Source organism: Myotis yumanensis, unplaced genomic scaffold (assembly GCF_028538775.1).
Source record: "Myotis yumanensis isolate MYYU_CA2020_CCGP unplaced genomic scaffold, mMyoYum1.0.hap1 SCAF_10, whole genome shotgun sequence".
NCBI lineage: Eukaryota > Metazoa > Chordata > Mammalia > Chiroptera > Vespertilionidae > Myotis > Myotis yumanensis.
The window spans coordinates 19907979-19935352 of NW_027223761.1; the positions used below are offsets into that span (position 1 = coordinate 19907979).

The window sequence follows — 27374 nt, forward strand, 5'->3', positions numbered from 1 at the left end:
TCCTCACCAATTCTTGAAGAATTGGAATAATCAGAGAATCTGTTTCATATTTTTTCCATTTCAGTGATAATAATAAGGGGAGGTAACATTTATTGTGGACCAGACACTGAGCAGGGAAATTTATATGAATTATTTTGTTGAATTATTTTAACAAGTCAATGTTGGTAGGTAGTGCTATTCTCATTCTACATTTGAAAATTTTAAGATACAGACATCCTTATCTCTAACACTATTTTTTTTTTCAGTAAAAATAACTATGACTTCTTGAAGAAATAATTGATTCTGGTTTCCTACAGAGAGATATAAAATAAGTTATAAGCATTTTATGTGTATGAAAGCAAGATAGCTTTCAAACATTAATGAGGTCATGTCCAAAGAATTTAAGAATCAACAGAATAGGGGGTTCTATTGGTGAAAAGCCGGGGTCCAGCCCCAGCAGTCCAGGGGTTCCCAAAGGTGTGGACGGAGTCTGCGAAGAATGTTTTACACGGAGACAGCGTTCAGAACTCTCTAGCTCTCTTTAGTCTCCGTGGATCTTCCTGTGCCTAGCTGAGGCCACAGAGAAAAGATCCCGAGGCAATCTGAGCCTTTATTTTTATAGTCAGAGGTAAACAAGATAGTGGTTACCAAAGTTACACTGTTCTTGTGAGTTTCTCTTGTTTACACTGTTCTTGTGAGTTTCACTTGTTTTTGTTCTTGTTGCACTTCCCTCAGCCCATTAGCTTCCCAGGTAAGATCTAGGGAGCGTTATAAGGTCAAGCCTAAATATGCTAAGAGGACTGTGCCCTCTAAGCTGGGACTTGTTTGTGACTTTGCCAACAGGTCAGTCCGAGGCTTAACCCTAAATGGGCTCCCCACAGTGAAATCTGCAATAATGGAGAGTTATGACTGTAGTTGAAATACATGGACTCTATGAGGCATTATGAGTCCACAATTACACACAGACAATGTGGTATTATTAAGTTATTTATTGGATCATTGAGAAATGTGAAAATCATTTAATCCTATCCACAACATAAGGCATTTTTAAAATTTAGACCTTCATTGTGTAAAATTACAAATCTTTAAAGTTGCAACAATAACACATTAAACTCCACTCTCACTTTGCCTGCTGTGTTCCATAGTATATCCTATGGATTTCATAAATGTCATGAGATCTCCTCTTTTGTGCTGGTGTCATGAGTGGGGTGTGCTTTCCTTTACCTGACCCTGAGGTCCTTCTCCCTATTTCATTGTCATCAGCCTCTTCCTCCTCACTGACCACAGGTAGTTCTTAGAGTGGTGGTGGTGAGGAGGTGCGGGGGCGGGGGGGGGGGGGGGTTTCTTATCTTGTCCATTGTAATTCTTCCTGCTCTTGACAAAGGCACTAAAAACAAATGGCAGCTTTCATGTGTGGAGGTCTGCAGCTTCGCTCAGAAAGCACTTTGAAGAATGCCAGATTGTGTATGCAATTTACCTTGGGGTGGTATGAAGGGGGCTCATGAGAAGTAGTTGTAGAGCTGAGCTGGTGCTGAGCGGCACAGACAGAAAATGTGCCCTTAAATGTGGGGCCATGAGGACAGTTGAGATGTCACTCTGAATAGAAAAGATTCTTTAGGTCAGATTTCAAACAACCAGTTGAATACACACATGATGGGCAAAGACTTATTACTCAAATGTCTGTGCTTTTCCACTGCACAACACTCAATAGCTTAAGATTATTTTCCATTTATTAAAAAAGAATTTCAGATGCTCTCTAGTTGTCAGGTATCATGACAAAGTTGTAAAAGGGTAGTTTGGTATGTAGCTATTGCACTGATTAATGACAATGTTTATGTGAGTTTTGAGAATTTTTTATGATGAGCCTAGAGATATTAGGCTAAGTGAAGTAAGTCCGATAAAGAAAGGCAAATACCACACAATTTCACCTTTATGTGGAATCTAAAGAACAAAATAAATGTCCAAACAAAATAAAACAGACTCATAGATACAGAGAACAAACTGATGTTTGTCCGATGGGAGGGTGTCAGGAGGGTAGGTGGAAAAGGTGAAGGAATTGAGAAGTACAAATTGGCAGTTACAACATAGTCATGAGGATGTAAAGTATGGTATAGGGAATCTATATATACGAAACTGGTCCATCCCCCTGGCCCTCAGGCTCCAATTGATCAGGGGATGGCTAAAAGAGGAACTCGGGTCCCTCAGGCTCCAATCAGTCAGTGGCAGTGGCTGGCAGTGGCGACAGGGAAGCAGCTGGAAGGCAGACCTCTTGGCCCCTCCTCCAGGCCCTCAGACTCCAATCAATTGGTAGTGGAGGCAGGGTGGGACTGGGGACTGGCTCCCTTAGTAGTCCTGCAGGTTCAATCTCTAGAGGACAGGCCAGGCACCAACCAACTAACGCCACCGGCACTATCCCGACAGCACTGCCAGTCTCCTGGATCTCAGCCTCGAGCACTGCGGCCACTTTCCCTCCCTAAATGCTCCACAAGGAAGAAAGGATACTGCCAGCAGTGCCGGGGGCAACCAAAGGTGACCGCTTTCCCCTACCTGGCCCGCTCCAGATGAAGTGTGAGCACTGCACACGGAAGGGATGTAGTAAAAAAAACAAAAACCAATGACCAAGAGAATGCCCCAGTCAATGCCCGGAGTCCGGCTCAGGAGAAGGGAGAGAAGAGAGAATTCCATAAGTTGGACAATGCCAACATGTTTCTGAGTGACTGCCTGGTGTGTGACAGTTGTGTGACCACAAAGGAGGGAGTCCAAGTTTTTCATCAGAACACCACAGACTTCTTCCATGTTCTGAACCTTAATAAGAAATGTGATACCTCATAACACAAGGTGCTGGCAGTGTCAAGTGTCCTCAGTCTCTGCCTTATTTTGCTGCTAAATTCAACCTGAGTGTCGCTGATGCACCCAGAAAGCTCTGCGGCTGCTCAAAAGCCTTGGGGTACACTGTCTTTCACATGAAGATAGCTGCAGACTTCAGCATTCTAGAGATTCAGAAGGAATTGGTGCGTCGGTACTGCCAGCACTGTGAGGAAGAGCCCCGGCTATCCATGCTGACCTCCGCTTACCCTGGCTGAGTTTGATATGCAGAGAGTGTGCTGGGTCACCCCATCACCCCCCACCTCTGCATGGCCAAGTCTCCCCAGCAGGTCATGGGCTATCTGGTGTAGGATTACCTCACCAGATTGGAGAACCTGTCCCCAGGCACAGACAAGATTTTCCAAGTCATTGTGGCCCATGTTACGACAAGAACTTAGAGGCCCTTTGAGAAGATGTTCCCACAGCTTTGCATAGTTCCCAGGGTGTTGACTGCATGTTAACCTCAGGTGAAATTGTCCAGATAATGGAGCAAAGTGACCTTGCCTCAACTGACACCACCATGGACACTCTGTTTGGAGACATGAAGGAGGAGGAGGTAAGGCTCCACGAGGGTGCCAGCTCCGGCGGGTACCAGGCACAAATCTTCAGACACATGGCCAAAGTGCTGTTCAACAAGGACATGGAGGTGCTCACCTACTGCACCCTGATGAACAAAGACTTCCAGGAGGTCACCCTTGAAAGGGACGGAGAAATTCTGCTATGCTTTGAGGCTGCTTATGGCTTTTGGAACACCCAGAAGTGGTACTGAAGCTGTAGAGCTGCAAACTCCCCTGACACTTCGTGGAGGTCCTAGCCTGCGCTGGGGATGCCTAAGCGACAGGGGCCAGGACCAGGCGGAGGATGAGCTTGCAGACAGGGCACTGTTGTGGCAGATGGAAGGCATTTACACTGCCATCCCGGTGTGGCCCCCGGAGACCAGCGCCCATGTGCAGAAGCTGTACCAGGAGTGACTGGCGGGGTGGACTGCCCCCGGGCCCAGACAGACCTGCACACCACCTAGCAGGGCCCAGGGCAGCCTGCCAGGACATCAAGTGGTAAAGGTCCAGCAGACACCCAGCCTGAAGGCTTCCTAAGGATGGGTTTCAGACGCGTGAAGGAAAGGCTTAGCATCTCTGTCATTGCTTTTGCTTTTAGAATTCCCTATTCTCCATCTGTCGGCTTCCTCCCTCTAAGTGGCACTATCGTCATCACATGGGTGCAACTGGAATATTGTATCTATAGAGGATTGCCCCAATGTACGTATCCTCTTATCCAACAATGAAAAAAATCCCAAAGAATAAGAATGGAGACAGACTACTGTCCTTTAGGCTTAAAAAACACCCAGAAGTGTCCTTCTAAGAGCTGAGACTTGGTTCTGTCCACATGCCTCAGAGAGATTGGATGAGGAAATGGCCTGATTTGACTCTGACTTTACCCACTTATGTTACTTTTGAAGGTGTCTTTGCCACAATGTGAATAAACTGCCACCTTTTGGAATAGGGGCTCATACAAAATTCTGCATTCCCAACTTTTCTTGAAACATATCTCTGTTCTGCAGCTGTGGCCACCGTCCTGAGACCAGGTCCTGTCACTGGGAATCAGGGGGCACTGGAGTGGAGCCCCCCTGTGGGAAGCCACCTATTGTCTTCTCTAGAATAGAAGTGTGGACAAGGAGCCCGGAATGCTGGTGACCCTTGAGCCCTGGCAAAGGTCAAGGGTATGCACCAACTGTTTATTCCAGACAATGGTAGCTGAAGCAACTTTCCCACCAGATAGTCATGTAAATCCTTACTGATAAGAATGTCTGTCTGTTACTGGAAATTGCCTGCCTAAGGGCTATAGGTGTATCACAAACTGAATAAAAGGATGGCAAGGCTAGAGCCCAAGTGGAGTCCTTCTTCTTCAGATGGGCTCCCTCCTGGCCCCCCCCAATTTCCAAATTATTATTTCTTGTCTTGTCTCTTTCATTTGCGTGCAGCCCCTCTTCCATAGCCCGAACCCCGCGGGATGTGGTATCATTCACATCACACCTCCCATGCCCTTTTAGGTTCAGGGATTGAGCTGAACTCACTTTGGGGGAGGCCTAGAAAGGGTGTCAGGTGTCACAGATGGAAGGATGGAGAATGGAGAGGCAGACACCCTGCTCGGTCCCTGCCTGGGTGGGGTCAGGCAGATGAAGGCTGGCCAGCCAGCCCCACAATTGGGTGAGATAATGTCCTCTGTGTCCACCTCTCACCCCATGGGCCCAGCCACTCCCCTCAGCTCCAGGCAGCTCTCTGCGTTCCACGACAGTGTGCTCTGCCCTCATATTTTGCTAACCCTAAATGAGAAGGAAGAAAGCAGTTGGTACACAACTACACAGAAAAGTAGGGCTCACGGCTGGCAAGTGCAGTGGCAGTGGTGGGAGCCTCTCCTGCCTCCATGGCAGTGCTAAGGAACAGCGAGCTGAATGGTAAGGAGCAGTGAGCAGGTGAGCGGTAAGGAGCAAGGAGTCCCGGACTGTGAGAGGAATCCCCTGAGGGGTTCCAGATTGCTAGAGGGTACAGGCCGGGCTGAGGGAACCCCCCCTCCAGTGCATGAATTTCATGCCCTGGGCCTCTAGTCTTATATCTTAAAACCCTAATATGCAAATTGACCAAACAGTGGAACGACCGGTCTCTATGACATGCACTGACCACCAGAGGGCAGACACTCAATGCAAGAGTTCTCCCCTGGTGGTCAGTGTGCTCTCATAGGAGGAGCCCCACTCAGCCAGAAACCAGGCTCACGGCTGACTAGCGCAGCGGCGGTGGTGGTAGCCTCTCCTGCCTCTGCGGCAGCACTAAGGACAAATAAGGCATCACCCAATGGGTCCAAAACTGCAAGAGGGTGCAGGCTGGGCTGAGGAACCCCCCTACCCAGTGCACGAATGTCATGCACTGGGCCTCTAGTATAGTCAATAATCCTATATAATAAAGAGCTAATATGCTAATTTGACCAAACAGCAGAATGACCATCCAGATGATCTTCCAAATGAAGCTGGAGCTGCGAGGGCCAAGCCCCTTTCACGAATTTTGGGCATCAGGCCTCTAGTATTGTAATAACTATGTATGGAACAAGGTAGGAACTAAACTTATTGGGGAAACCATGTTGTAAATTATATAACTATCTAACTGCTATCCTATATAATAAAGAGCTAATATTCTAATTAGACCAGATGGTAGAACAACCTTCTGGAATGACCTGCCAGAACAACCAGTGGGCAAGGGGCAAGGCCAGCGAGCCTGCACTGCCTGGTCAGCTATGGTGGGCCTGGCACCTCCCCTTTCACAGAGGTGGTGGGAGAGGCAGTAGCGTGGACCTGGTCCTTCCACAGAGACAGTCGCAAAGGAGCTGGCCAAAGCCATAGTCGAACATCCCCTGAAGACTCCCAGGCTGCCAAAGGGATGTCTGATTGAGAGCTTAGGCCTGATCCCCCTGTGAAAAGGCCTAAGTTGTCGGTCGGACATCCCCCAAGGGGTCCCAGACTGCAAGAGGCAGGGCTGATGGACACCCAAGTACACACATTTTTGTGCATTGTGCCTCTAGTAATATATAGCTGCAGTGAATATAAAGTATTGAATGTCTATTTAATTAAAAAAATAATTTTATGAAATATGACATATCATTAGAAAAAAATTTGCATTGCCCTAGCCAGTTTGGCTCAATGGATAGAGTGTCGGCCTGGGGACTAAAGGGTCCCGGGTTCAATTCTGGTCAGGGCACATACCCAGGTTGCAGACTTGATCCCCAGTAGGGGACATGCAGGTAGCAGCTGATCAATGATTCTTTCTCATCATTGAAATTTCTATTTCTCTCTCCCTCTCCCTTCCTCTCTGAAACCAATAAAAATTTATTTTTAAAAATTTACATTATAACTATTAAGGCAAAACAATAAATCTAAGAAGTGTGCAATACTAATTTTCATCTATAGTTCTATGGCTCCTGGACCAGCAGCATCAGGAAACTCGTTAGAAATGTAAATCTGGAAATCTACCCCAAATCCACTGAATCAGAAAATCTAGGGGTGAGGCCCACTATCTGTATTAACAATCCCCCTAAGTGATTCAGATGCATCCTCGAGTGAGAGAATCTCAACTCCTAAACCAGTGGCTCTCAACTGAAGCTGATTTTGCCACCCAGGGAGGTTATCAAGAGCTGGAGACATTTTCAGTTGTCATAACTGGAATGGAAAGTGTTACTGACATCCAGTGGGTAGTGAGCAGGGATCCTGCTCCATATCCTATAAATGCAAAGGATGGCCCCATGAGAAAAAAATTGTCCACTCTATAATGCTCATTGTACCAAGGTTGAGAATCCCTTCTCTAAACTGAGCCTCCACTCTTTTGAGTGCATAAGAAATTAAACCTCACACATTGGTTTCTCTGTTTGTGGGGCCTTCATCCTCAATTCTACAGCCTAATTCTAGTTGTAGATGGACCAAAAGCAAACAGGTTCTTAATCCAGATGACTATCTTCAGTCCAGTTTTCTCTTTGGGTCCTAGTGCCAAGGTTTAGTGCTGTTCCTGTTTAAGTGTTGGGGCAGGAAACTCTCCCAACCACCCTGATCCAACCAGGACAAAAATTGCTCCACACCACCAACCAGACTTTCCCATGAGACTATTGTCTGGACTGCATAGAATTTAGGCATCCTGAAATAATGTGCCAAGGTCAAGTGAAACAATAGGTACCATGATGTAATGCCCTCCCCCTAAACTTCTCAATAAATAGCCACCTCCCTGGGTCTGGGTCTTCCCACTCTCCATAAACCCAACCCAGGCTCTTCCCATCACAAACCACTTCACTTCAACTTGTACAATCAAACACAAAATCTTTTTATTGTTTGGGGTTTGGGTAGATTTAGAAAAGTTCTGCTGTTAGAAGCAACATTGAATCATTTTCCCTGGTGTGGGAGTGAGGAGGGGACAGGCTAATATAAGTTAGTCTTTTTCTTTGAAACTCTCCCTGCCATATCATGTACACTATGTTTAACCTAGTATTTCATACATATTAGTGTATAATCCTTTAATGTATAGAGAAAGCAGCAGAGGAGAGGATAATCTCTACAGACCTACTGAGCAGAGCCCACTTGCTGATCATTAGGAGAAAGACCATGGAAAGAGAGAAGAAGTCATCATGCTCAGAAACTATTACCTCTCTCTGGAAAATCTGGCAAGGCTCTACAGATCCACATACTACGAGTTCCATGAGAAGCCATTCTGGGCAGCATGCAGCTGATGAGAGTGTCATGGAGATCCCTGGAAGCGTGGGGGAACTAAACCATGTGGAGTGCCTGAGGCTGCTTCAACCTGATACACCTAAGGGAAGCCAGCAGTGACTTGAGTGCAGGGACCATGGTATTGAACATTCACTCTGCCTCCCCAGAGCCCACTACTTTACTGATAATTACAATTATGTACAATTTATTTTTTCTCTCTGCCCACCCACCCATTGCTCCAGCCACATGTTGGGGACCATCTGATACTTGTTTGTAGGACAGCATCACAGAGGCACACAGTTCCACTGGTTCCAGGTACAGGGCATGCGGATATGATGCAGATTGTAACTCATTTTCTGCATTATTTTGTTATTCTTGTCAGTGTGAGAATATATGGGGAAGCCAAGATTGTTAAGAGCCTGGGTCTGGATATACACGACATAGGAGATGAGGCCCTGCTTCCGGTACTCAGGCAGGGTGCCTGCCATCCGTATCTCTCCTGTCTGGTCCATCAGGTCCCAGCACACAGGGTTCCCCTCAGGCCCCAGCAGACAGAACGTGGGGAACTTCTGGATACAGCGCTCGATGTATCTCTGGCTCTTCTCATTGCCACCAAAATGCCAGAATTTATTCACCAGGGCAGCATGGGTAACATCCAGGGATGAGAGTTTAAACATTTCTTGATTGCTATGGAGGTTCCAAGAGAAAAGTAAAGTCCATGAGTACTTACTATATCTGTTCTTGTTCTTACTGTCTATAATACATTTCTGAAAACAATGATTTGGCTGCTTTGAAGAATATTGACCTTAGGGAAGCAGGAGTGAAAGCAGGAAGAGAAGTTGGGAGGTTACTTCAGGAATGGGAGGTGTGAGTAGTCCCATGACTTCTCTCAAACTTACATGGCCTTGGGTTTGCCATCACCAGGTGGTAAGTTCTTTACATCAAACAGAGAAGGAATTAGTTTCTTTACAGTGTCAGCCACCACATAGAGAAAGCGCTCTGTGTGCTTGACTTTGAAGGATTTGCTGGCTGCAAGACTTTGTATCACCTCATTCAGGTTGGACTGGGAACCTAGATGGAGTTTAGAGAAGTCATGCAATTATTTCAGTGAATTTTATGGTGAAGCTGTCCAGTAGAGTGGTACATGTCTACATTTACAGTCTAAAAACCTATGTTCTGTCTTGGTACTGCCAACGTGTGATGGGTCATCACGTAGTCAGGATTTGTGCAATGAACATGCTCAGAGATTCATTCACAACCATGGCCATACCATTCGTGGCAATACCAAGACTGGGACCAAGTTTTCTGGGCTACATGAACATATTGTTTTCATAATCACAGGAGAGGCATTATAAAAACTGTAGTAGCCAACATCGCTTGTGTGCTTACTCTGTTCATAGTATGGCAGATTGTTGCAGGAATAACCCACAATGTGCCTATGTCTCTTTGTATCTTTTCCCTGGAATAGTCCCCTCCTGCACTGCGTCTGACCTTGGCCATATGGCTTGCTTTTGCTAATGGAAAAGAGTAAATTCGATGTAGGGAGAGGCTAAAGAGGGCTTGCACCATGGGCTTTCTTTGTGCTCCTGGTTTCCTTGAGACCAATACCATATGGATAGGATTAGGGTAGTCAGCTGAGGACTTGTGCTCTTATCATGCTGTCACCAAGGTGGCCAGTACCAAGAGTCAGAACTGTCATTTAGGCATGTGAGTGAGACCATGCTAGAGCAACCAGCTCAGAGTCCATCCATTAATACCCTGCAGCCACATGAGTAAATCTGGGTGAAACCAGCAGAAGAACTGTCTTGCAAAGCCCAGCCCAAATGTTGATTCACAGAATTATGAGGTTTGCTATGCAGTCCAAGTTAATTGACACATTCAAGTATTGTGCTAAGCCAGTGGCCAGCAAACTGCGGCTCGAGAGTCCCATGCAGCTCTTTGGCCCCTTGAGTGTGGCTCTTCCACAAATACCACGTGTGGGCACGCATGTACAGTGCGATTTAAACTTCATGGCCCATGTGCAGAAGTCGGTATTTTGTGGAAGAGCCACACTCAAGGGACCAAAGAGCTGCATGTGGTTCACGAGCTGCAGTTTGCCGACCACTGTGCTAAGCAATTCCTATTCAACATTTCACCTAATCTTTTCAATTCCCTTGTGCTTTAGCTACCATTATCCTCATCCTATCTAATAAAAGACAAAAAGGGTAATTAACCATACCTTCGCTATGCTTCCCATTGGCTAATCAGCAAGATATGCAAATTAACTGCCAACAAAGAAGGTGGCCGGCAGCCACACAGCTGAAGCAAGCAGGAGGCTTGCTTGCTCCAGTGATGGAGGAAGCCAAGGTTCCCCGCCTGCCGCAGCCCGGCTCTGAGCTCCGAAAGCAACAGCACCAAAAGCAACAAAGTTTCAATTATAGAAGCCAAACAAACCCCAGATACCTGCTTTCAGCCAGCCGCGGTCTCAGAGCTGGGAGCGCCAGTGACGGCAACAGAGTTTCAATTATAGAAGGTAAATCAATCCCAGAATAAAAAAAAGAAAAAGAAAAAAAGGAGAGGCTGGGAGCTTCAGTCACCGTCCAGCCTGAAAACAGCCCTCAGCCCCTCACCCAGACAGGCCAGGCACCCCAGTGGTGACCCCCACCCTGAAGGGGGTGTGACCAGCCTGAAAACAGCCATCAGCCCCTCATCCAGGCTGGCCAGGCACCCCAGTGGGGACCCCCACCCTGAAAGAGGTGTGACCAGCTGCAAACCGCCATCAGCCCCTCACCCAGACTGGCCAGGCACCCAAGCGGGACCCCCACCCTGATCTGGGACACCTTTCAAGGCAAACCAGCCAGCCCCCACCTGTGCACCAGGCCTCTATCCTATATAGTAAAAGGGTAATATGCAAACTGACCCTAACAACAGAAAGACTGGCAATGACTGGTCACTATGACACACACTGACCAGCAGGGATCAGATGCTTAATGCAGGAGCTGCCCTCTGGTGGTCAGTGCACTCCCACATGGGGGAACTCTGCTCAGCTACAAGCTAGGCTGATGGCTGCCAGTACAGCGGTGGTTATGGGAACCTCTCCTGCCTCCTCAGCAGTGCTAAGGATGTCTGACTGCAGCTTAGTCTGCTCCCCGCTGGCAAGTGGACATCCCCCGAGGGCTGCCGGGCTGCCAGAGGGATGTCTGATTGCCAGCTTAGGCCCAATCCCCCGGGGAGCAGGCCTAAGCCAGCAGATGGTCATCCCCCAAGGGGTCCCAGACTGCGAGAGGGCACAGGCTGGGTTGAGGGACCCCCTCCCCCGCCCTGAGTGCTCAAATTTTTGTGCACCGGGCCTCTAGTTTTTATATATTATCTCAGGGAACATATGTCATGTGGCTAAGATGATATAGCAAGTAACAGACAAATGCCGTTCTAGGGAGTGTGATTCTGGATGGCATGCTCATAACCATGACGGTTTCCTCAATGACCAAGAGGTGCTTTAAGGCAGAACTTGTCATTCTTATTCCAGGCATGGAAAGCCCTGGGACCTGAGGAGAGCTCTTCTCTGGCACCCAATCAGCCTAGGCCCGTGGTCAGCAAACTGTGGCTCGCGAGCCACATGTGGTTCTTTGGCCCCTTGAGTGTGGTTCTTCCTAAGCCTTAGGAGTACCCTAATTAAGTTAATAACAATGTACTTACCTATATAGTTTAAGTTTAAAAAATTTGGCTCTCAAAAAAATTTCAATCGTTGTACTGTTGATATTTGGCTCTGTTGACTAATGAGTTTGCCGACCACTGGCCCTAGGCAATTCTGGATATGTCTGCAAATATGGCATAAATTCTTGGCTATCAAGGAGTTATGTTGTTTCCCATATGAAGCCCTTTGTTTTGCAAATTTGAGAGTGTTTTCCCCCATTACAGTTATATTCACAACTGAGTAAAAAAACTGACAGCAGGCTGACGGTCTGAAGTATGGAGAAAGATAAGAGTCATAGTGGAAATTATCAAGGCAGAGAAGTGAGTCAGCACACTTCCTACTCTTCTTACTTACTTTGGATCTGCAAATGCTGTTTCCAGTTGATGACTTCTGGTGAGCCAAGCAATTCCTGACAGTTCTTGGGGTCCTTGGAGTAGATTTGGTAAGTATTGATGTAATGATCCCAATTATCAACCATCTCCTGTTGTCATTGGTGATTGGGAAATAAAGCAAATTCCATGTAGTTCATGATTGCAATACTTTTTTTTATTCCTTTACAATGTGATATATTTAAGTACTAAAATACTGGTATTTTTATTGATGCATTACAATTCTGAATCATTTAAATGGTGTGATCAATATGAGAGACTCAAGTATTCAATTTATGATGTAAAATCTCAGAACAATACTATTTTTACCCACATATTGCATTAAAATATCAAATTAAATAAAGACATAACTACTTAGAAAGCATTCTTCTGTATTTCCATCCTCCTCCTCAGGATGATCAACAAACAGTTGACAAGGAAAGCTTCTATTGCAAGAATAAATTTTACTACATTTGAAAGAGTTGCAGAACACAAAAACCATGAACATGACAGTTTCAAATTTGGTTGTAGATTACCTTGGATTAAAATCTCCATCTATATTTAATGAAGCCAAAGAAGATGAAATCTGGTTAGAAATGTATTCTTAAAACAATACTATGGTTATACTCATTGTAGTTCTAGAAGAACAAAGAAACTGCTTACTTAGAAAGATCCCCTAAAAGTATTAAAAAACAAATGAGATTGTTAAAAGAAGGAGGCACAGGAAAATATTACCAGGACTAGTGCAGAATTAAACAGCCCCCCTTTTTTTTAATAGTTAGAAAATGTACAACATACACTCAGTAAGCAATGATACCACTAACATATTTAAGATAAAAGTTATAATTATTTAATTTATTTTATAATTTTATGTCAGTTCAGTTTTTGTTATTAACGTAAAATTATTCACTTTATATATTGTCTAATTTAGTGGCTTTAGAAGTAATTTTTATTTACTGAAAGACATACTACTTGTATTTGTTATAAATTTATCATTTCACTGGATGTTTTAAAGTGAACTTATAATTTTTGTTTTTGATATTGAGTTGCACTAATTTTTAAATGTTTTCCCAAAATGTATATGGAAATTCTAGTATTATGAATTTACTTTTTAGAATCACCCCAACTCATTGTCCTTGCCCTTTATATGTCCTCTTTTCCTTCTCAGCCTAAAAAAAATATAATTATCTACAAAATATAGTTCAGGTAAAGGTTCCACTAAGATGTGCCTCCAAGCTTTTCCTGTGCCCTCCATCTTCAACCTCCACAGTTCAATCAGCTTCTGTCTGTGCTATTTCTGTATGTTGTGCATCATCTGTTCTTACACACTTCTTATCAAATTGTAATTTACTTGCTTAGCCACCTTTTCCTCCAGAAGGTGAGCTACTTGAGGATGAGGATTTTTTCACTACCACTGTGATTTATTTCTCTGTTCCTTGGTTCTACATTGCCATGTGCATTGTAGGCACATATAGCAAATACAAGTGTATGATTCTGAATCTGGCATCCTACCTGTTCCTGAGGGCGGACAACCACTGTATTAAAATCAGGCCACTTGTCCACCAGGGCCTTTAGCTTGAATGGGTTTCCCTGGTTCATGTGGAAAACAGTCCCATAAACCTGTACATGATGAGAAAGTGAGAAGGTCAGCTTATTAGGAAGAGATGGCCCAGTGCCCTGTTTGATCAGGATAAGAATTATTTCTATGGAGAGAAACCAAGAGGGTGGCATAGGTAAACACTGGAAATTGCTGCCTCGCACAACCACTTCAAAAATACAACTAAAAGACAAAAGTGACATCATCCAGAACCACAGGAAGGCTGGCTGAAATTCTACAACTAGAAGGAAAGAGAAAAGCACACTGAGACTCAGAGGAGGTGCGGGAGTAAAGTGCAGAGGTACGGAGACGCACGTGGAAAGGGCTGGTAACTGAGGACACGGTTGTCTTTTTCAATCGGGCGGGAGTCTCAAGCTCCCAACTGCTCTGAACTCCAGTTCCGGGTGAGTCTCTGGGGACACAGACTCATACGGGGAGAAACTGGATTGTCTGGCATCGGTCGGAACTCGAGGGCGGTTTTCTCTCAGAGGTGCTTGCAGCGATTACCTGGACACTGAGATGTGGGGCCTCTTAGGGTAGGACTGAGGATCAGCCATAGCTGTTTGCTCCACCCTATTGATTCCCTGAGACCCCGCCCTACCAAAGCTGTGCCCAGAGGCTTGTCATATGAAAAGCCTGGCCCTTTACAATCTGAAAATTACCTAACAAACTGCATCTGGGTCAGAGAGACCCAGAACTTCCAAAAGAAGGCCCAAGGCCCCACAGCAGCTTGCATTGCTTCACAGCAGGGCCTCATCTGGGAACCTCCAAACCCCAAACAAAGAAGAGGAATTTTCAGATCTCTCCATAGCTCCTGCAGGGTAGCCTCAGGCAGAGGCTAAATTAGCACCTCCTTAGAGATCCAAGAGCCAGTGTACTCAGTGGTCAGAGTGGAACCATCCAGATTACAACTCCTCAGATCCATAAGGGACACACTCAGGGAGCAGACTCACTGAGTACCAAAGCCCCACTGAAGCAAGTCTTGCCCCAGAAGGGTGTCTCCAGCACAGAAGTTCTCCCACTGTAGACACAGCTGATTCTCATAGCCAATTGGCCTGGAGGTCAATTCCTCCCAGTGATATCTACAACAATCAAGGCTTAACTACAACAAAACTGTGCACAAAGCCCACAAAGGGGTGCACCAAGAGTGTCTACCTCAGGTAATTGGGGATGCTGAGCCACTGGGCCCTATAGGACACTTAGCACAGAAAGCCACTCTATAAACACAGGGAAGCATAAAAAATGCAGAGACAGCTGAAACCGGTTTGGCTCAGTGGATAGAGCGTCAGCCTGCTGACTGAGGGGTCCCAGGTTCGATTCTGGTCAAGGCCATGTGCCTGGGCTGTGGGCACATCCCCAGTAGGAGATGTGCAGGAGGCGGTGGATCAATGTTTCTCTCTCATCGATGTTTTTAACTCTCTCTATCTCTCTCCTTTCCTCTCTGTAAAAAATCAATAAAATATATTTAAAAGAAAAATGCAGAGACAAAGAAACAGGTCACAAATGACAGAAATGGAGAAAATCAAACTACTGGATATAGAGTTTAAAACCACACTTATAAGGTTTTTCAAGAATTTTCTAGAAACGGTCAATAAATTTAATGAGACCCTCAAGAAATCTAGTGAGACCCTCGAGGTTATGAAAAAGAACCAACTAGAAATTAAGAATACACTGACTGAAATAAAGAATATTATACAGAGTTCCAACAGCAGACTAGAGGATCGCAAGAATCAAGTCAAAGATTTGAAATACGAAGAAGCAAAAAACAACAAACTGGAAAAACAAAAAGAAAAAAGAACCCAAAAATATGAAGATAGTGTAAGGAGCCTCTGGGACAACTTCAAGCGTACCAACATCCGATTTATGGGGGTGCCAGAAGAAGAGAGAGAGCAAGATATTGAAAACCTATTTGAAGAAATAATGACAGAAAACTTCCCCTACCTGGTGAAAGAAATAGACTTACAAGTCCAGGAAGCGCAGAGAACCCCAAACTAAAGGAATCCAAAGAGGAAAACACCAAGACACATCATAATTAAAATGCCAAGAGCAAAAGACAAAGAGAGAATCTTAAAAGCAGCACGAGAAAAACAGTCAGTTATCTACAAGGGAGTACCCATACGACTGTCAGCTGATTTCTCAGCAGAAACTTTGCAAGCCAGAAGGGAGTGGCAAGAAATATTCAAAGTGATGAATAGCAAGAACCTACAACCAAGATTACTTTACCCAGCAAAACTATCATTCAGAATTGAAGGTCAGATAAAGAGCTTCACAGATAAGAAAAAGTTAAAGGAGTTCATCACCACCAAGCCCGTATTATATGAAATGCTGAAAGGTATCCTTTAATGTGGGGAGCCAATATAAGGTTAAGCCTTGGACTGACCTGTTGGCAAAGTCACAAACAAGTCCCAGCTTAGAGGGTACAGTCCTCTTAGCATAATTAGGCTTGACCTTATAACACTCTCTAGATCTTATCTGGGAAACTAATGGGCTGAGGGAAGTGCAGGAAGTGTAACTATGGTCAAAACAAGTGAAACTCAGAACAGTGTAACTATGGTAACCACTACCTTGTTTACCTCTGACTATAAATTGGTTGGTGCGGCCTGAGCACCGGTGGAAGTCCTTCCTCTTGAGTTGGACATACCCGCCTGGCCCCCCAATATTCCCAAATTATCTCTTGTCTTTTCTCTTTCATTTGTGTGCAGCTCCTCTTCCAGATCCTGAACCCTGAACCACATGGGACATGGAGGAAAAGATTTACAACACTTTAAGAAGAGGAAGAAGAAAAAAAAAGTAAAGATAAAAATGACATGATACTGTACATAGAGAACCCTAAAGGTTCCATCAAAAATTATTAGACTTAATAAATGAATTTGGCAATGTAGCAGGATACAAAATTAATGCCAAGAAATCTATGGCATTTCTTTACACCAATAGTGAACTTACAGAAAGTGAGACTAAAAAAGCAATCCCATTTACCATTGCACCAAAAAAATTAAGATACCTAGGAATAAATTTAACTAAGGTGGTAATAGACTTATATGCGAAAAACTACAGGACACTGAAAAAAGAGATAGAGGAAGACATAAACAGATGGAAGAACATACCGTGTTCATGGATTGGTAGAATCAACATCATCAAAATGTCCATATTACCCAAAGCAATCTATAAATTAAATGCAATCCCCATTAGGTTACCAATGGCATATTTCACAGATCTAGAACAAATGCTCCAAAAATTCATCTGGAATAAAAAAAGACCTCGAAGAGCTGCAGCAATCCTGAGAAAGAAGAACAAAGTAGGTGGAATCTCAATACCAGATATCAAGCTGTATTACAAAGCCACTGTTCTTAAAACAGCATGGTACTGGCACAAGAACAGACATACAGATCAATGGAATAGAATAGAGAACCCAGAAATCAACCCAAACCACTATGCCCAATTAATATTCGACAAAAGAGGCAAGAGCATACAATAGAGTCAAGACAGTCTCTTCAATAAATGGTGTTGGGAAAATTGGACAGATACATGCAAAAAGATGAAACTAGATCACCAACTTATACCATACACAAAAATAAACTCAAAATGGATAAAAGACTTAAACGTAAGACAGGAAACCTAAAAATACTAGACAAATCCACAGGCAGCGAAATCACAAACATATGCCGAAAGAATTTCTTCTCTGATAATGCTCCTAGGGCATTGCAAATTAAAGAGAAAATAAACAAATGGGACTACATCAAAATAAAAAGCTTTTGCACAGCAAAGGAAACCATCAACAAAACAACAAGAAGGCCCACTGCATGGGAGAACATATTTGCCAACGATATCACCGATAAGGGTTTAATCTCCAACATTTACAGGGAACTCATGCAACTTAACAATAGGAAGATAAACAATCCAATCAAAAAATGGGCAACGGACCTAGATAAACACTTTTCGAAAGAGGACATACAGAAGGCTGAAAGACATATGAAAACACGCTCAAAGTCACTAATTATACGAGAGATGCAAATCAAAACAACAATGCGGTATCATCTCACACCTGCCAGAATGGCTATCATCAACAAATCAACAAACAACAAGTGTTGGAGAGGATGTGGAGAAAAAGGAACCCTTCTGCACCTCTGGTGGGAATGCAGACTCATGCAGCCACTATGGAAAGCAGTATGGAGTTTCCTCAAAAAACTAAAAATGGAACTCCCATTTGACTCCGTGATCCCACTTCTAGGAATATATCCCAAGAAGCCAGAAACACCAATCAGAAAGGATATATGCACCCCTATGTTCATAGCAGCACAATTCACCATAGCTAAGATTTGGAAACAGCCTAACTGCCCATGAGCAGATGAGTAGATTAGAAAACTGTGGTACATCTACACAATGGAATACTATGCTGCGATAAAAAAGAAGGAACTCTTGCCATTTGCAACAGCATGAATGGAACTGGAGAGCATTATGCTAAGTGAAATTAGCCAGTCAGAGAAAGATAAATACCACATGATCTCACTCATTTGTGGAATATAGAGAACTACATAGACTGATGAACAGGGACAGATCCAAAGACAGAGAAACAGTGATCAGACTATCAATTCCCAGAGGGAACGTAGAGGAGGGTGGGGGTAAGGGGAAGAGATCAAAGAAGGACATGTATGCATGCATATAAGCCAAACCAATGGCATGGACAACAGGGGGATGAGAACATGAGTGCAGGGGGGAAGCTGGGGGTTAATGGGGGGGATGAGGACACATTTGTAATACCTTAACCAATAAAGAAATTAGAAAAAAAAAAGACACATCTTGAAAATGTCTAAAGAAAGTTGTCATTTTTTCATGGTGAAGGAACTGGAGTCCGTGTTGATGAAAATACCTTGGTGGCTGCGTTGACTGGCAGTGGCTGCAGCAGCAGGGTGATGGGGCTGGTGCCTTCCCCTGATCAGCCCAGTCGCCTCCCACAAAGGGAGGCAAGACTGCAGCTTAGGCCCACTCCCCAAGGGGGGCAGGGAGCGGGCCTAAGCCATCAGTAGGACATCCCCTGAGGGCTCCCAGGATGTGAGAGGGGGCAGGCTGGGCTGAGGGACCCCCCGCCCCCAGTGCATGAATTTCGTGCACCGGGCCACTAGTCTTTTATAATTTCCTTAATTTTGTTTGCTTTAGAGTTAATTTACTCATTTTTTTGCTAGTTTTAAAGGTGAAAGCTTAAAACATGGATTTGAGAACATTATTCTTTTATAGTACAAGTACTGAATGCTATATATTTCCCACTTATCCTTGCTTAAATTGCATCCCAGAACTAGAAATGGTGTATTTCCATTTTCATTCCAATAAAGTATTTTCTAATTTTTTGTATGACACTAAAGCATGATTTATTTAGAAGTGTATTGTATAATTTCTAAATATGTAGGTATTTTCCAGATACTTCTCAGGTTTTGTTAAATTTTAAGTTTAATTTCATATTGTTCAAGGATATACTTTATATTATTTCAATTCTTTAAAAAATGTTTTTAAATATCATCTATCTTAGCAAATGTCCAATGTGCATTTAAAAATAATATGTATTACACTGTTGTTGAGGGAAGTATTCCATAAATATCAGTTAGTTCAAGTTGGCTCATAGTATTGTTCAGCTCTTCCATATCCTTACAGGTTTTATGTCTATTCTCTAAATTATTGAGAGAGGAGTGTTGGAGTCTTAAATTACATCTGTGGCTTTACCTATTTCTTCTTTCAGTTCCATTAGTTTTTAATTCATGTACTCTGAGTCTCTGTATACATTTAAGCATATTTTTGTCTTTTTGGTGATTTGATAGCTTAATCATAATGCAATGACATTTATCACTGGTAATATTCTAGTCTCTTTGCAACATATATTATTGCAAAAAATAATAAATAAATAAGCAACCAAAAAAACCCTTTCTCTGGTAAAAGATCATGTTCCATTTCTAAACTAAATTTCTGAAAAAATAAAAAAAATAAAACTGAATTTCTGTGTCACCTCAAATTGAACATAATACATTTGGGATTGACAAAATATAAATTGATCTGTTACTAATTTCAAAGAAGAATCATAATGGTTAACCTTTCATCATTACTTGATTGTTTAGAAAAAATAATTTAAACATGAATGTGTTAGTTACAGCCAATTTTGAAATTCTGGAAACACTTCCATTGCTATTTGACATTACTCTTCGAAGGGCACAGGGAACGATCTTGGGTCATCACATAGCAAAGATCATGGTGGGTTTATATCATAGCGTTGCCACTCACTACTGGTGTGGTTTTGGTCAAGCCATATAACTGAGCCTCCAGATCCTCTTTGGTTACATGGATATAATATACCTGCCTGGCAGCAAGATGATGTGAACTATGTGAGATGCAAGATGAGTGAGTGCCTGGCATAGAACAGGTGCTCAGTGAATGCTAATTCTCTTTCCCACCTTTTTCATAGGCAGTCACTATTCCTTTTTTCCCCTAGAAGGTTCCACTCTCACCTTTAGGGACTCAGGGAGGAATTTCCTCAAGGATTTCTCTAGCATCTGTAGCAATTGTGGGCCTTGTAATTGGAACATCTTGGCAGGTACCTTATCCTAAAGAGGGGATCAAGAAACATCAAGGAATGAGAAGTGCTAGAAGACATATAGAGACACAAAGCAGACAGAGGAGGCGTTCTAACTAGTGGTCTGGCTTTTATCCCAGTCATTTCCTTGGTGCCCATTCACTAACTCTTCACCAACTCTAAGGAAGGATAAGTCTGGCAGAAAGCACAGATGCCTCTTTCTGAAATTATTTGTACTGTTTTTAAAATTTAAAAAATATTTCTGAAATTATTATTTTGATTTTTACATCATCCAGCATTCCAATAATTAAGGATTCACAGAGATTAAGAAATATATTCTCTAAGCATGAATGACCATCCTTTGAGATTAAGCTTCCATTAGAAGTTATATGACACAGGGCAAATTACTTAATTCCTCTGTGCCTTGGTTTTCTTCTCTATAAATGACAATGACTATAGTACCTGCACCACAGAGTAATTGAACAGTTAAATAAATTAGTACATGTAAGCTTCTTAGAACAGTGTCTGGACATGGTAAACACTCAATTAATGATTATAATCAGTATCCTGTTGATTATTATCATTAGTAGAAGCAACATTTAACCATTGTCATCCAAAAAGTCTATTGAGTGATTCTTTTTCTACACAAGAATTTGTGATGAGGTTTAAATGGGGGAGAATCCATGGAATCTGGCATATGGTAAATGAGACATTTAATTTTATTTTTTTATTTTTTATTTTTAAATATATTTTATTGATTTTTTACAGAGAGAAAGGGAGAGAGATAGAGAGTTAGAAACATTGATGAGAGAGAAACATCGATCAGTTGCCTCCTGCACATCTCCCACTGGGGATGTGCCCACAACCCAGGTACATGCCCTTGACCGGAATCGAACCTGGGACCTTTCAGTATGCAGGCCAACGCTCTATCCACTGAGCCAAACTGGTTTCGGCAAGACATTTAATTTTAAATCTTTACAGGGTGCTTGGCATGGAGTAGTATTCAGTATGTGTCAGCCATTTTTATTATTGTTATCACTTTAACTTAAATAAAGCATATATCTTTTCTTGCTTCTAGAGCAAAAAAAAAAATAATTAAAGAGCCCTTATATAGGAGACAAATAAATGATGTAATGAAACATTTTCCAAACTCAACTATGTGTTAGAGCCATCTGAAAAAATTAAAATTACTTAATCCTGGTTCTGGTATGTTGTTATTTAGAAGTTCTTAAGGGAATGTGAGATGTATAATTATATATTTTTTTAAAAGTTCTCCAGGCTATTTTTATTACTGTTGTTCAGCTTAATTGAGATATAATTTATGTACAGTAAATCCTCAACAATACCTTTCAAATACGTAAAGCAAGAAGACTTGTAGAGCTAATTCTCAAAGCTGGCCAAAATGCTGGGGTCAAAGTGTATTTCAGTAGATGCAATTCTTTGGCAGATGGACAATTTTGTATTTTACCCAAGTCCTGTTATCCTGGAAAACATGAATGATTAAAGAATTTCTTCCACCGAATTTGCATTTCTGAAATGGCTCACTGCAAGGAACCAGCTTTCCCCCATCTGACTTAAGACACATGGTTGTCCTCCTTGTTAACCACTAATAAAGCCAGATGCTGATGCTCCAAATTCCCAGTGTTTGTCTCATGAATGATTAGCTAACTGTGAATCTCCACTGACCTTTCAGAACAAACTGCTTTAAACCAAACTTGAGTTCATTTTCTCTCCTTCCCCTGGACTGAGTCAGCATATAACCCCATTCTTAGTCCCTACCAAGAAGAGGCTGAACTCAGGGTAAAACATTCTCTGAGCTGTATGCATCCTGCCTCTTTTGCATTCCTCGCTTCCTTGGGGATTCTCTCTAGACCTGTTTACACTTCCCTCATAAATGGTTAGCAAACCGATCTACCAGGACAAAGTTCTGATGTGCTAACAAAGTGTTAGCAGATTTAACTAAACTTTAAGCCTCTCTCCTCTACACAGGACTGAACTTTGACCCACACTCAACCTGGGTCCAGCATTGGCAGCAGAAGACCACCCTTGGCAGAAAGATACTCCATGTGTCTTGCTTATTCCTTTTTACAAAAGAAGTTCTGAGGTTCTCCCTGTTGAACTAGTGTCCCTCCCTATTATAACAGTCCCCTTTCTCCTTCTTGCAATAATCCTTTCAAATAAATTCTCTCCTTACCTAAGTCTAGAGTTGTTTTCTATTTAGCAATACTTTGGCCCAGCTTCATTATAAGTAAATGGACTTGTGACTAGCCTGGAAATCTAAGTACTAACCTGTTTATTTATTCATTCACTCCATAAACACTGATTGAGACTTTTTATTGAATTTATTAGGGTTACATTGGTCAATACAATTACGTAGGTTTCAAGTGTGCAGTTCTGCAATACATCATCTGCACATCTGCTCACCATCCAAAGTCTAGTCTCCTTCCAACATCATTTATCCCTCATTTACCTCTTCCACCTGTGCTACCCCAGTTCCCTCTGGTAATGACCATACTATTGATTGAGAACTTTACTATTGTGGCTTTGTAAGGTGTACCTCAGCTTGGCTGGACTATATTTCCTGGAATTCCCTTTGGATTTTATGGGATTCTATGGGGGACTTGGAAGGCAGGATGGAGCCACAGGCTTTTTGTAGCTGACTTGGAGACATGAAGCAGTGGCTGGACTGGCAAGGGTTTCACTGTCCCCTGGGTTTGCCTTCCCCTTCACTGTTATCAGCTGCATGGTGTTCAGCTCTCTAATGAAGGAGCCTGGCTTCTGCAGGGTACCCATTCTCCCAAGGTCAAAGTCAGCAAGAATTGATGAGGTCTCTTTCTGTGAGGGCCAGCTTGTGCTGTGGGTTTAGCTTGTTCTTATTCTCTTCCACTTTAAATTGATTTCTCTTTCCCAACTACCTCTTCTAGTAATTCAGTCTTCAGCAGCATATGGGAAGAAACAGCCTACCGAAATTGCTGAACTACCACACAGAAGTGCAGACGGCTGAATCCTGTGACGCATCTACTTCTGCTTCTCTTTGAACCCTGACTGAAATACACAACTCTGATCAATAATCTGAGCAACTGTGAGCTTAGAAGAAACTTGAACAAATTACCTGTTAAGAACTCATAATCTAATAAAGGAAATAAAACATGTACATAACTAAAGAAAATGTCCCTAAATTACTTCATATATGTGCTGTGGATTTGATGACATTTTGATATAGCCTTTTTTATGGGGGACATTTTGATGTGGTCTGAAACAGAAATAATTTTTCTTTTCAATTTTATAATTAAATAATATTAAAAACTGATTAACTTAGTGTATCCCCAATCCTTACCTCTTCTTGAACCTTATCCCATCCTTAAACCTAAGGGTGAGGTGTATATAGTGTATATTACTACATAATATGAAGAGCATTTGTCTGTTTTGATTTACTGCATCAAACTGGGATTCTCAAGATGATTGGATCAAGCATGCTGACTAAAAATAGTGGACAGGGAAAATCAAGAGTTTTGCCTAAACTCTATGAGATTTCACAAGAGGGAGCCATTACTTCTAAGTGGAAGTTTATAGGGTTCTCACGGGAGAACTGGGGGGGAGGATGGTGTTAGTTGGCATATTCCTGGGAAGTATGGGCTAACTCTCTCTGTTAGGAACTATGGAGAAAAGTATTCGTATGAGGCTCCAATTGTGTTAAAACTTGGATTTGCAAACCCCTGTAGATATCAGGAGAAAGTCACTGCTGTCTAGATTCATTTATCTACCTACTTTAATGAGCATTTAAGGTTCACCCTTGTTCTACTTTTGATGTCCATGAACTTTTGTGAATTAATATTAACAGATGGGAAAGTACCACACACAATTTGTTTCTCTTTATAAAGATAATTTACATAAGGAATGACCATCATTATTTTACGACTCTAAGACCCATTCACATGAAAGTTATGATATTTATGGTGCCAAATAGGAGAGTCTTAAAATGAACATGAAAAAGTTAGGAAAATTACAGTTCAGCTGAGATTACTAACATTACATTTATTTTCTATGATTTTAAGTTAGCAATTAATCTCATCTGCATTTTAGTCCTTGCACTAGACTATACCTTCTCCTTTTGAAATTTTAAGCAGGGAAATTAATTTTCCTAGTCATTATTTATCCAAGGGGAAAAAAGCTGATTATCTTAGAATGTTACCAAGGATTAAAGAAGATACCATTTGTATAGTATGTCTACAAACTGCTATATAAATGTCACCTGAATCAGCATATTCCTTCCCAAGGGCTGTTACATTTTCTGCGCAACCAATGGCAAGTTCCCAATTCTTCTCACATTTATTTACCAATCCAAAGCAAAAGCCTGACTTTAGTGAGTCAAGAATATCTCACAGAACTAGGGTACTTCCCTATACACCCTAGGCTCCTAATACAGGTTCCTCAAATGGAAATGCTTTCTTTTCCCCTGCAGAATTCTCAACACAAATGAACCAGAAATTTTCATGCATACCCAGCAGTAGCATTCTGAATCACTCCCCTACAGAGGGGAAGCAAAAGGAGACGAGGGGTCCCAGAGCAATGATTCTCCCTTGTTCTCACCTGCAAAGCTGTTCTCTCATTCAGTCTCTGCAGAGATCCTCAGGGAAAGACAAGAAATATGTCCTCTGAGTATAGTGATCTTGAAAAATGTACTTTGATCTGATTCCTGCCCCAACAGGTGAGCTGAGGTTCTTAATAGAACCCGTGTAGCACGCTGTGGAATCTTCAGGCAGCAGAGTGTGAGATGGAGAACCTCCCCCTGGGTCCTATGTTCAAGGACGTGGCTCTGTCATCAGGTTGTGCCAACACTTTATTGACCTTTAAACTTTTAAACAAAAAAGTTATATCCAGGGGGATTAGATGTAGTGATGTTTGCTGTGTCTCCAACATAAGTGCTTTACTCACCCACCTGCTTCCAGAATGTGGCCAACTCTCTCCTCATTCATTTATCAGTTCAGATCAGAAACCTGCAAGAAAATGCTCATAGTGCCTAACAAGTTGCTTTTTCAGAGTAGGTGCCACATGTATGTTCCTTTGGTATATGGAGTTACTGAACATAACACAATAGGAGCATTTTGATTTGTGTCACTTAAGCGGAGAGGATTTCAAAATCAATGCCTATCTTTTGTCGGGGAGGAGAGAAGCACAAGTTCTTACCTGAGGAGCTGCCTCCACACCAATCTTCACAGGTGTCCCCAGAGACAAATGAGAACGGAAGACTTCTCAATAATGCAATTACATTTTAATGCAGGCAGTTCAACAGGATCTAACAGAGTGCATTTCAGTATGTCTCCTCCAGAAATTGCTGAGCTGAGGCTTATAAGGTGGACAGTACACAAAGCAAAATTTTCTGGTGTCAGCTTTCATGAAATCCAACCCTTCCTCTCTGGATTCAGGGTCAAGGAGCTGGTTCTACAAGGTTCAGAGGCTGACAGTGTGCCATCTGAGCTACCCCCACCAAATGCCAGGTTGCTCTTTGCCCCCACAGGCCCTGCTATGACACCACAATGTGTGTGAAACTACCAGGCCAGATACTGGTAGGAGAGTAAGACTGTGTAAACAATACCTTCTTCCTTCTCTTCTCATTTTCAATAAGAGCAAGATTGTAGGAAAGATATAGATGAGATCTGATTTATAGAATCTGATCTATTTTCTTACACATATGCAGGACAGAATATCACATGTATGGAGTGACTAAAACTGTTAGAACTCTCCTTTTTTAGTGTTAGCACTGCCATCTCCACTGACCATTCTGAAGCTTCAGATAAGCAACCTAAATATGATCCAATATGGGCACTTCTTAGTTTCACTTTTTTTTAAAAAAAAAAAGTTATTTTAATTGATTTGAGAGAGAGAAAGGGAAAGGGAGAGAAAGATAGAAACATCAATGATGAGAATCATTGATTGGCTGACTCCTGCACACCCCTCACCGGGGATCAAGCCCACAACCTAGGCTTGTGCCCTGACCGGGCATCTTACAGTGACCTCCTGGTTCATGGGTAGACACTCAACCACGGAGCCATATCAGCTGGGCTTAGTCTCACTTTTATAAAGAAGAACACGGAAGCTCAATATGACTGAATTAGATAGAATTTAAACTCAGAGGCTCTTCACTCCAATGTGCTCACTGCCCCACATTAACTCTTGCTCTACCATCCTCAGAAAAGAAAGGGGAATTCATAGAAGTGATATTTTGAATATCAAAGCCACTGTGTGAAACAACTAACAAGGGAAGTTTGACACTATCTCTATCTTGTCCTCATCACATTAATCCTTGCTTACCACATTAGTTTCAGTGTGGAGGCAACAAGAGTAACTCTAATCAGAGGAGCAGAGACAGGTGTAACTGGTGTCCAGAGAGAAAGAAGAACTTGAGTGCTCCTTCAGTCCATGGATCAGCACAACACAGGTTTGCATATATTTTTTCTGCCCTTTCTAGTAGTCTCGTCCCTCCTAGACTATTAATTTTCAATCTTATCTCCTGGGTTAAAGTCATTATGATCATTTATTACTCTTTCTCTAAAGCCAAAGGCCAATGAAACTATTCTGTCACTATCAATAGAGTGGGCCCCTTGGGCCCAAGTAGTGTCTGTTTCTCACTAAAGTTGATTACAACAAAAGAGTGGGATCCTTCTGTGCCCAGTACCTGAAGTCAGACTCCTAGTCCTCTCTCTCCTTCAGCCATCACCTGCACTCAGTCACTCAGAAAATTCCAGGGCCTCTACCCCCAAGCCTTGTATCTTAAACTAGTTTCTTAACCTCTCCAGGATGTTTCCCCAGCTGTTGAGAGTGCTTTCGTACCAGATAACCAAGTATTGTTCTGCTCTTCCTTGACTCTGTGCTTTTATCCTCGCTGTGTTACATGAAGTAATGAATGTAAATTTTCTTACATTCTTTGGGATAAGGTACAAGGAAAGGGGTTCAGGAGCTCTGGTGTCAGTCTTCATCTCTGTGTTTTTCCCTGGGTAATGGAGTGAGGTGCTGGCAAGGATGATAGAAGCAGCCTAGCATAGTGGCTCAGAGAGATAACAATGGGGCCAAAATAACAGGGTTGAGATCCTGACTGCATTACT

The 27374-nt window shown here is 42.6% G+C and overlaps 1 protein-coding gene and 1 pseudogene across 3 annotated transcripts; one reads left to right on the forward strand and one right to left on the reverse strand.

Annotated features, from left to right (window-relative positions):
- Positions 1–2540: 2540 nt before the first annotated feature.
- Positions 2541–3815, forward strand: LOC139017970 (nuclear prelamin A recognition factor pseudogene; annotated as a pseudogene).
- A 3875-nt stretch (positions 3816–7690) lies between these two features.
- LOC139017971 (glycine N-acyltransferase-like) lies at positions 7691–24936 on the reverse strand. 3 transcript variants are annotated; one of them, XM_070426592.1, is made up of 7 exons: positions 24862–24893; positions 21618–21754; positions 20207–20302; positions 13634–13741; positions 12108–12234; positions 8980–9151; positions 7691–8767 (listed from the first exon to the last, which is right to left on the reverse strand). In XM_070426592.1, exons 3-7 carry the CDS (start codon positions 20282–20284, stop codon positions 8365–8367), a joined length of 888 nt encoding a protein of 295 aa, XP_070282693.1. In that variant the 5' UTR covers positions 20285–20302; positions 21618–21754; positions 24862–24893; the 3' UTR covers positions 7691–8364. The 3 variants fall into 3 exon arrangements, with proteins under 3 accessions (XP_070282693.1, XP_070282694.1, XP_070282695.1); XM_070426593.1 differs by lacking the exon at positions 21618–21754 and having other exon boundaries at positions 24862–24936; XM_070426594.1 differs by lacking the exon at positions 13634–13741.
- Between the last annotated feature and the right edge of the window lie 2438 nt (positions 24937–27374).

Coding starts and splice junctions, on each gene's coding strand:
- LOC139017971 (XM_070426593.1), bottom strand. CDS start 20,284: ATGTTCCAATTACAAGGCCCACAATTGCTACAGATGCTAGAGAAATCC. Junction 13,742..20,206: donor TCCTCCCTGAGTCCCTAAAG/GTGAGAGTGGAA, acceptor CATCATGTACAG/GTTTATGGGACTGTTTTCCA. Junction 12,235..13,633: donor TTGTCCGCCCTCAGGAACAG/GTAGGATGCCAG, acceptor CAATGACAACAG/GAGATGGTTGATAATTGGGA.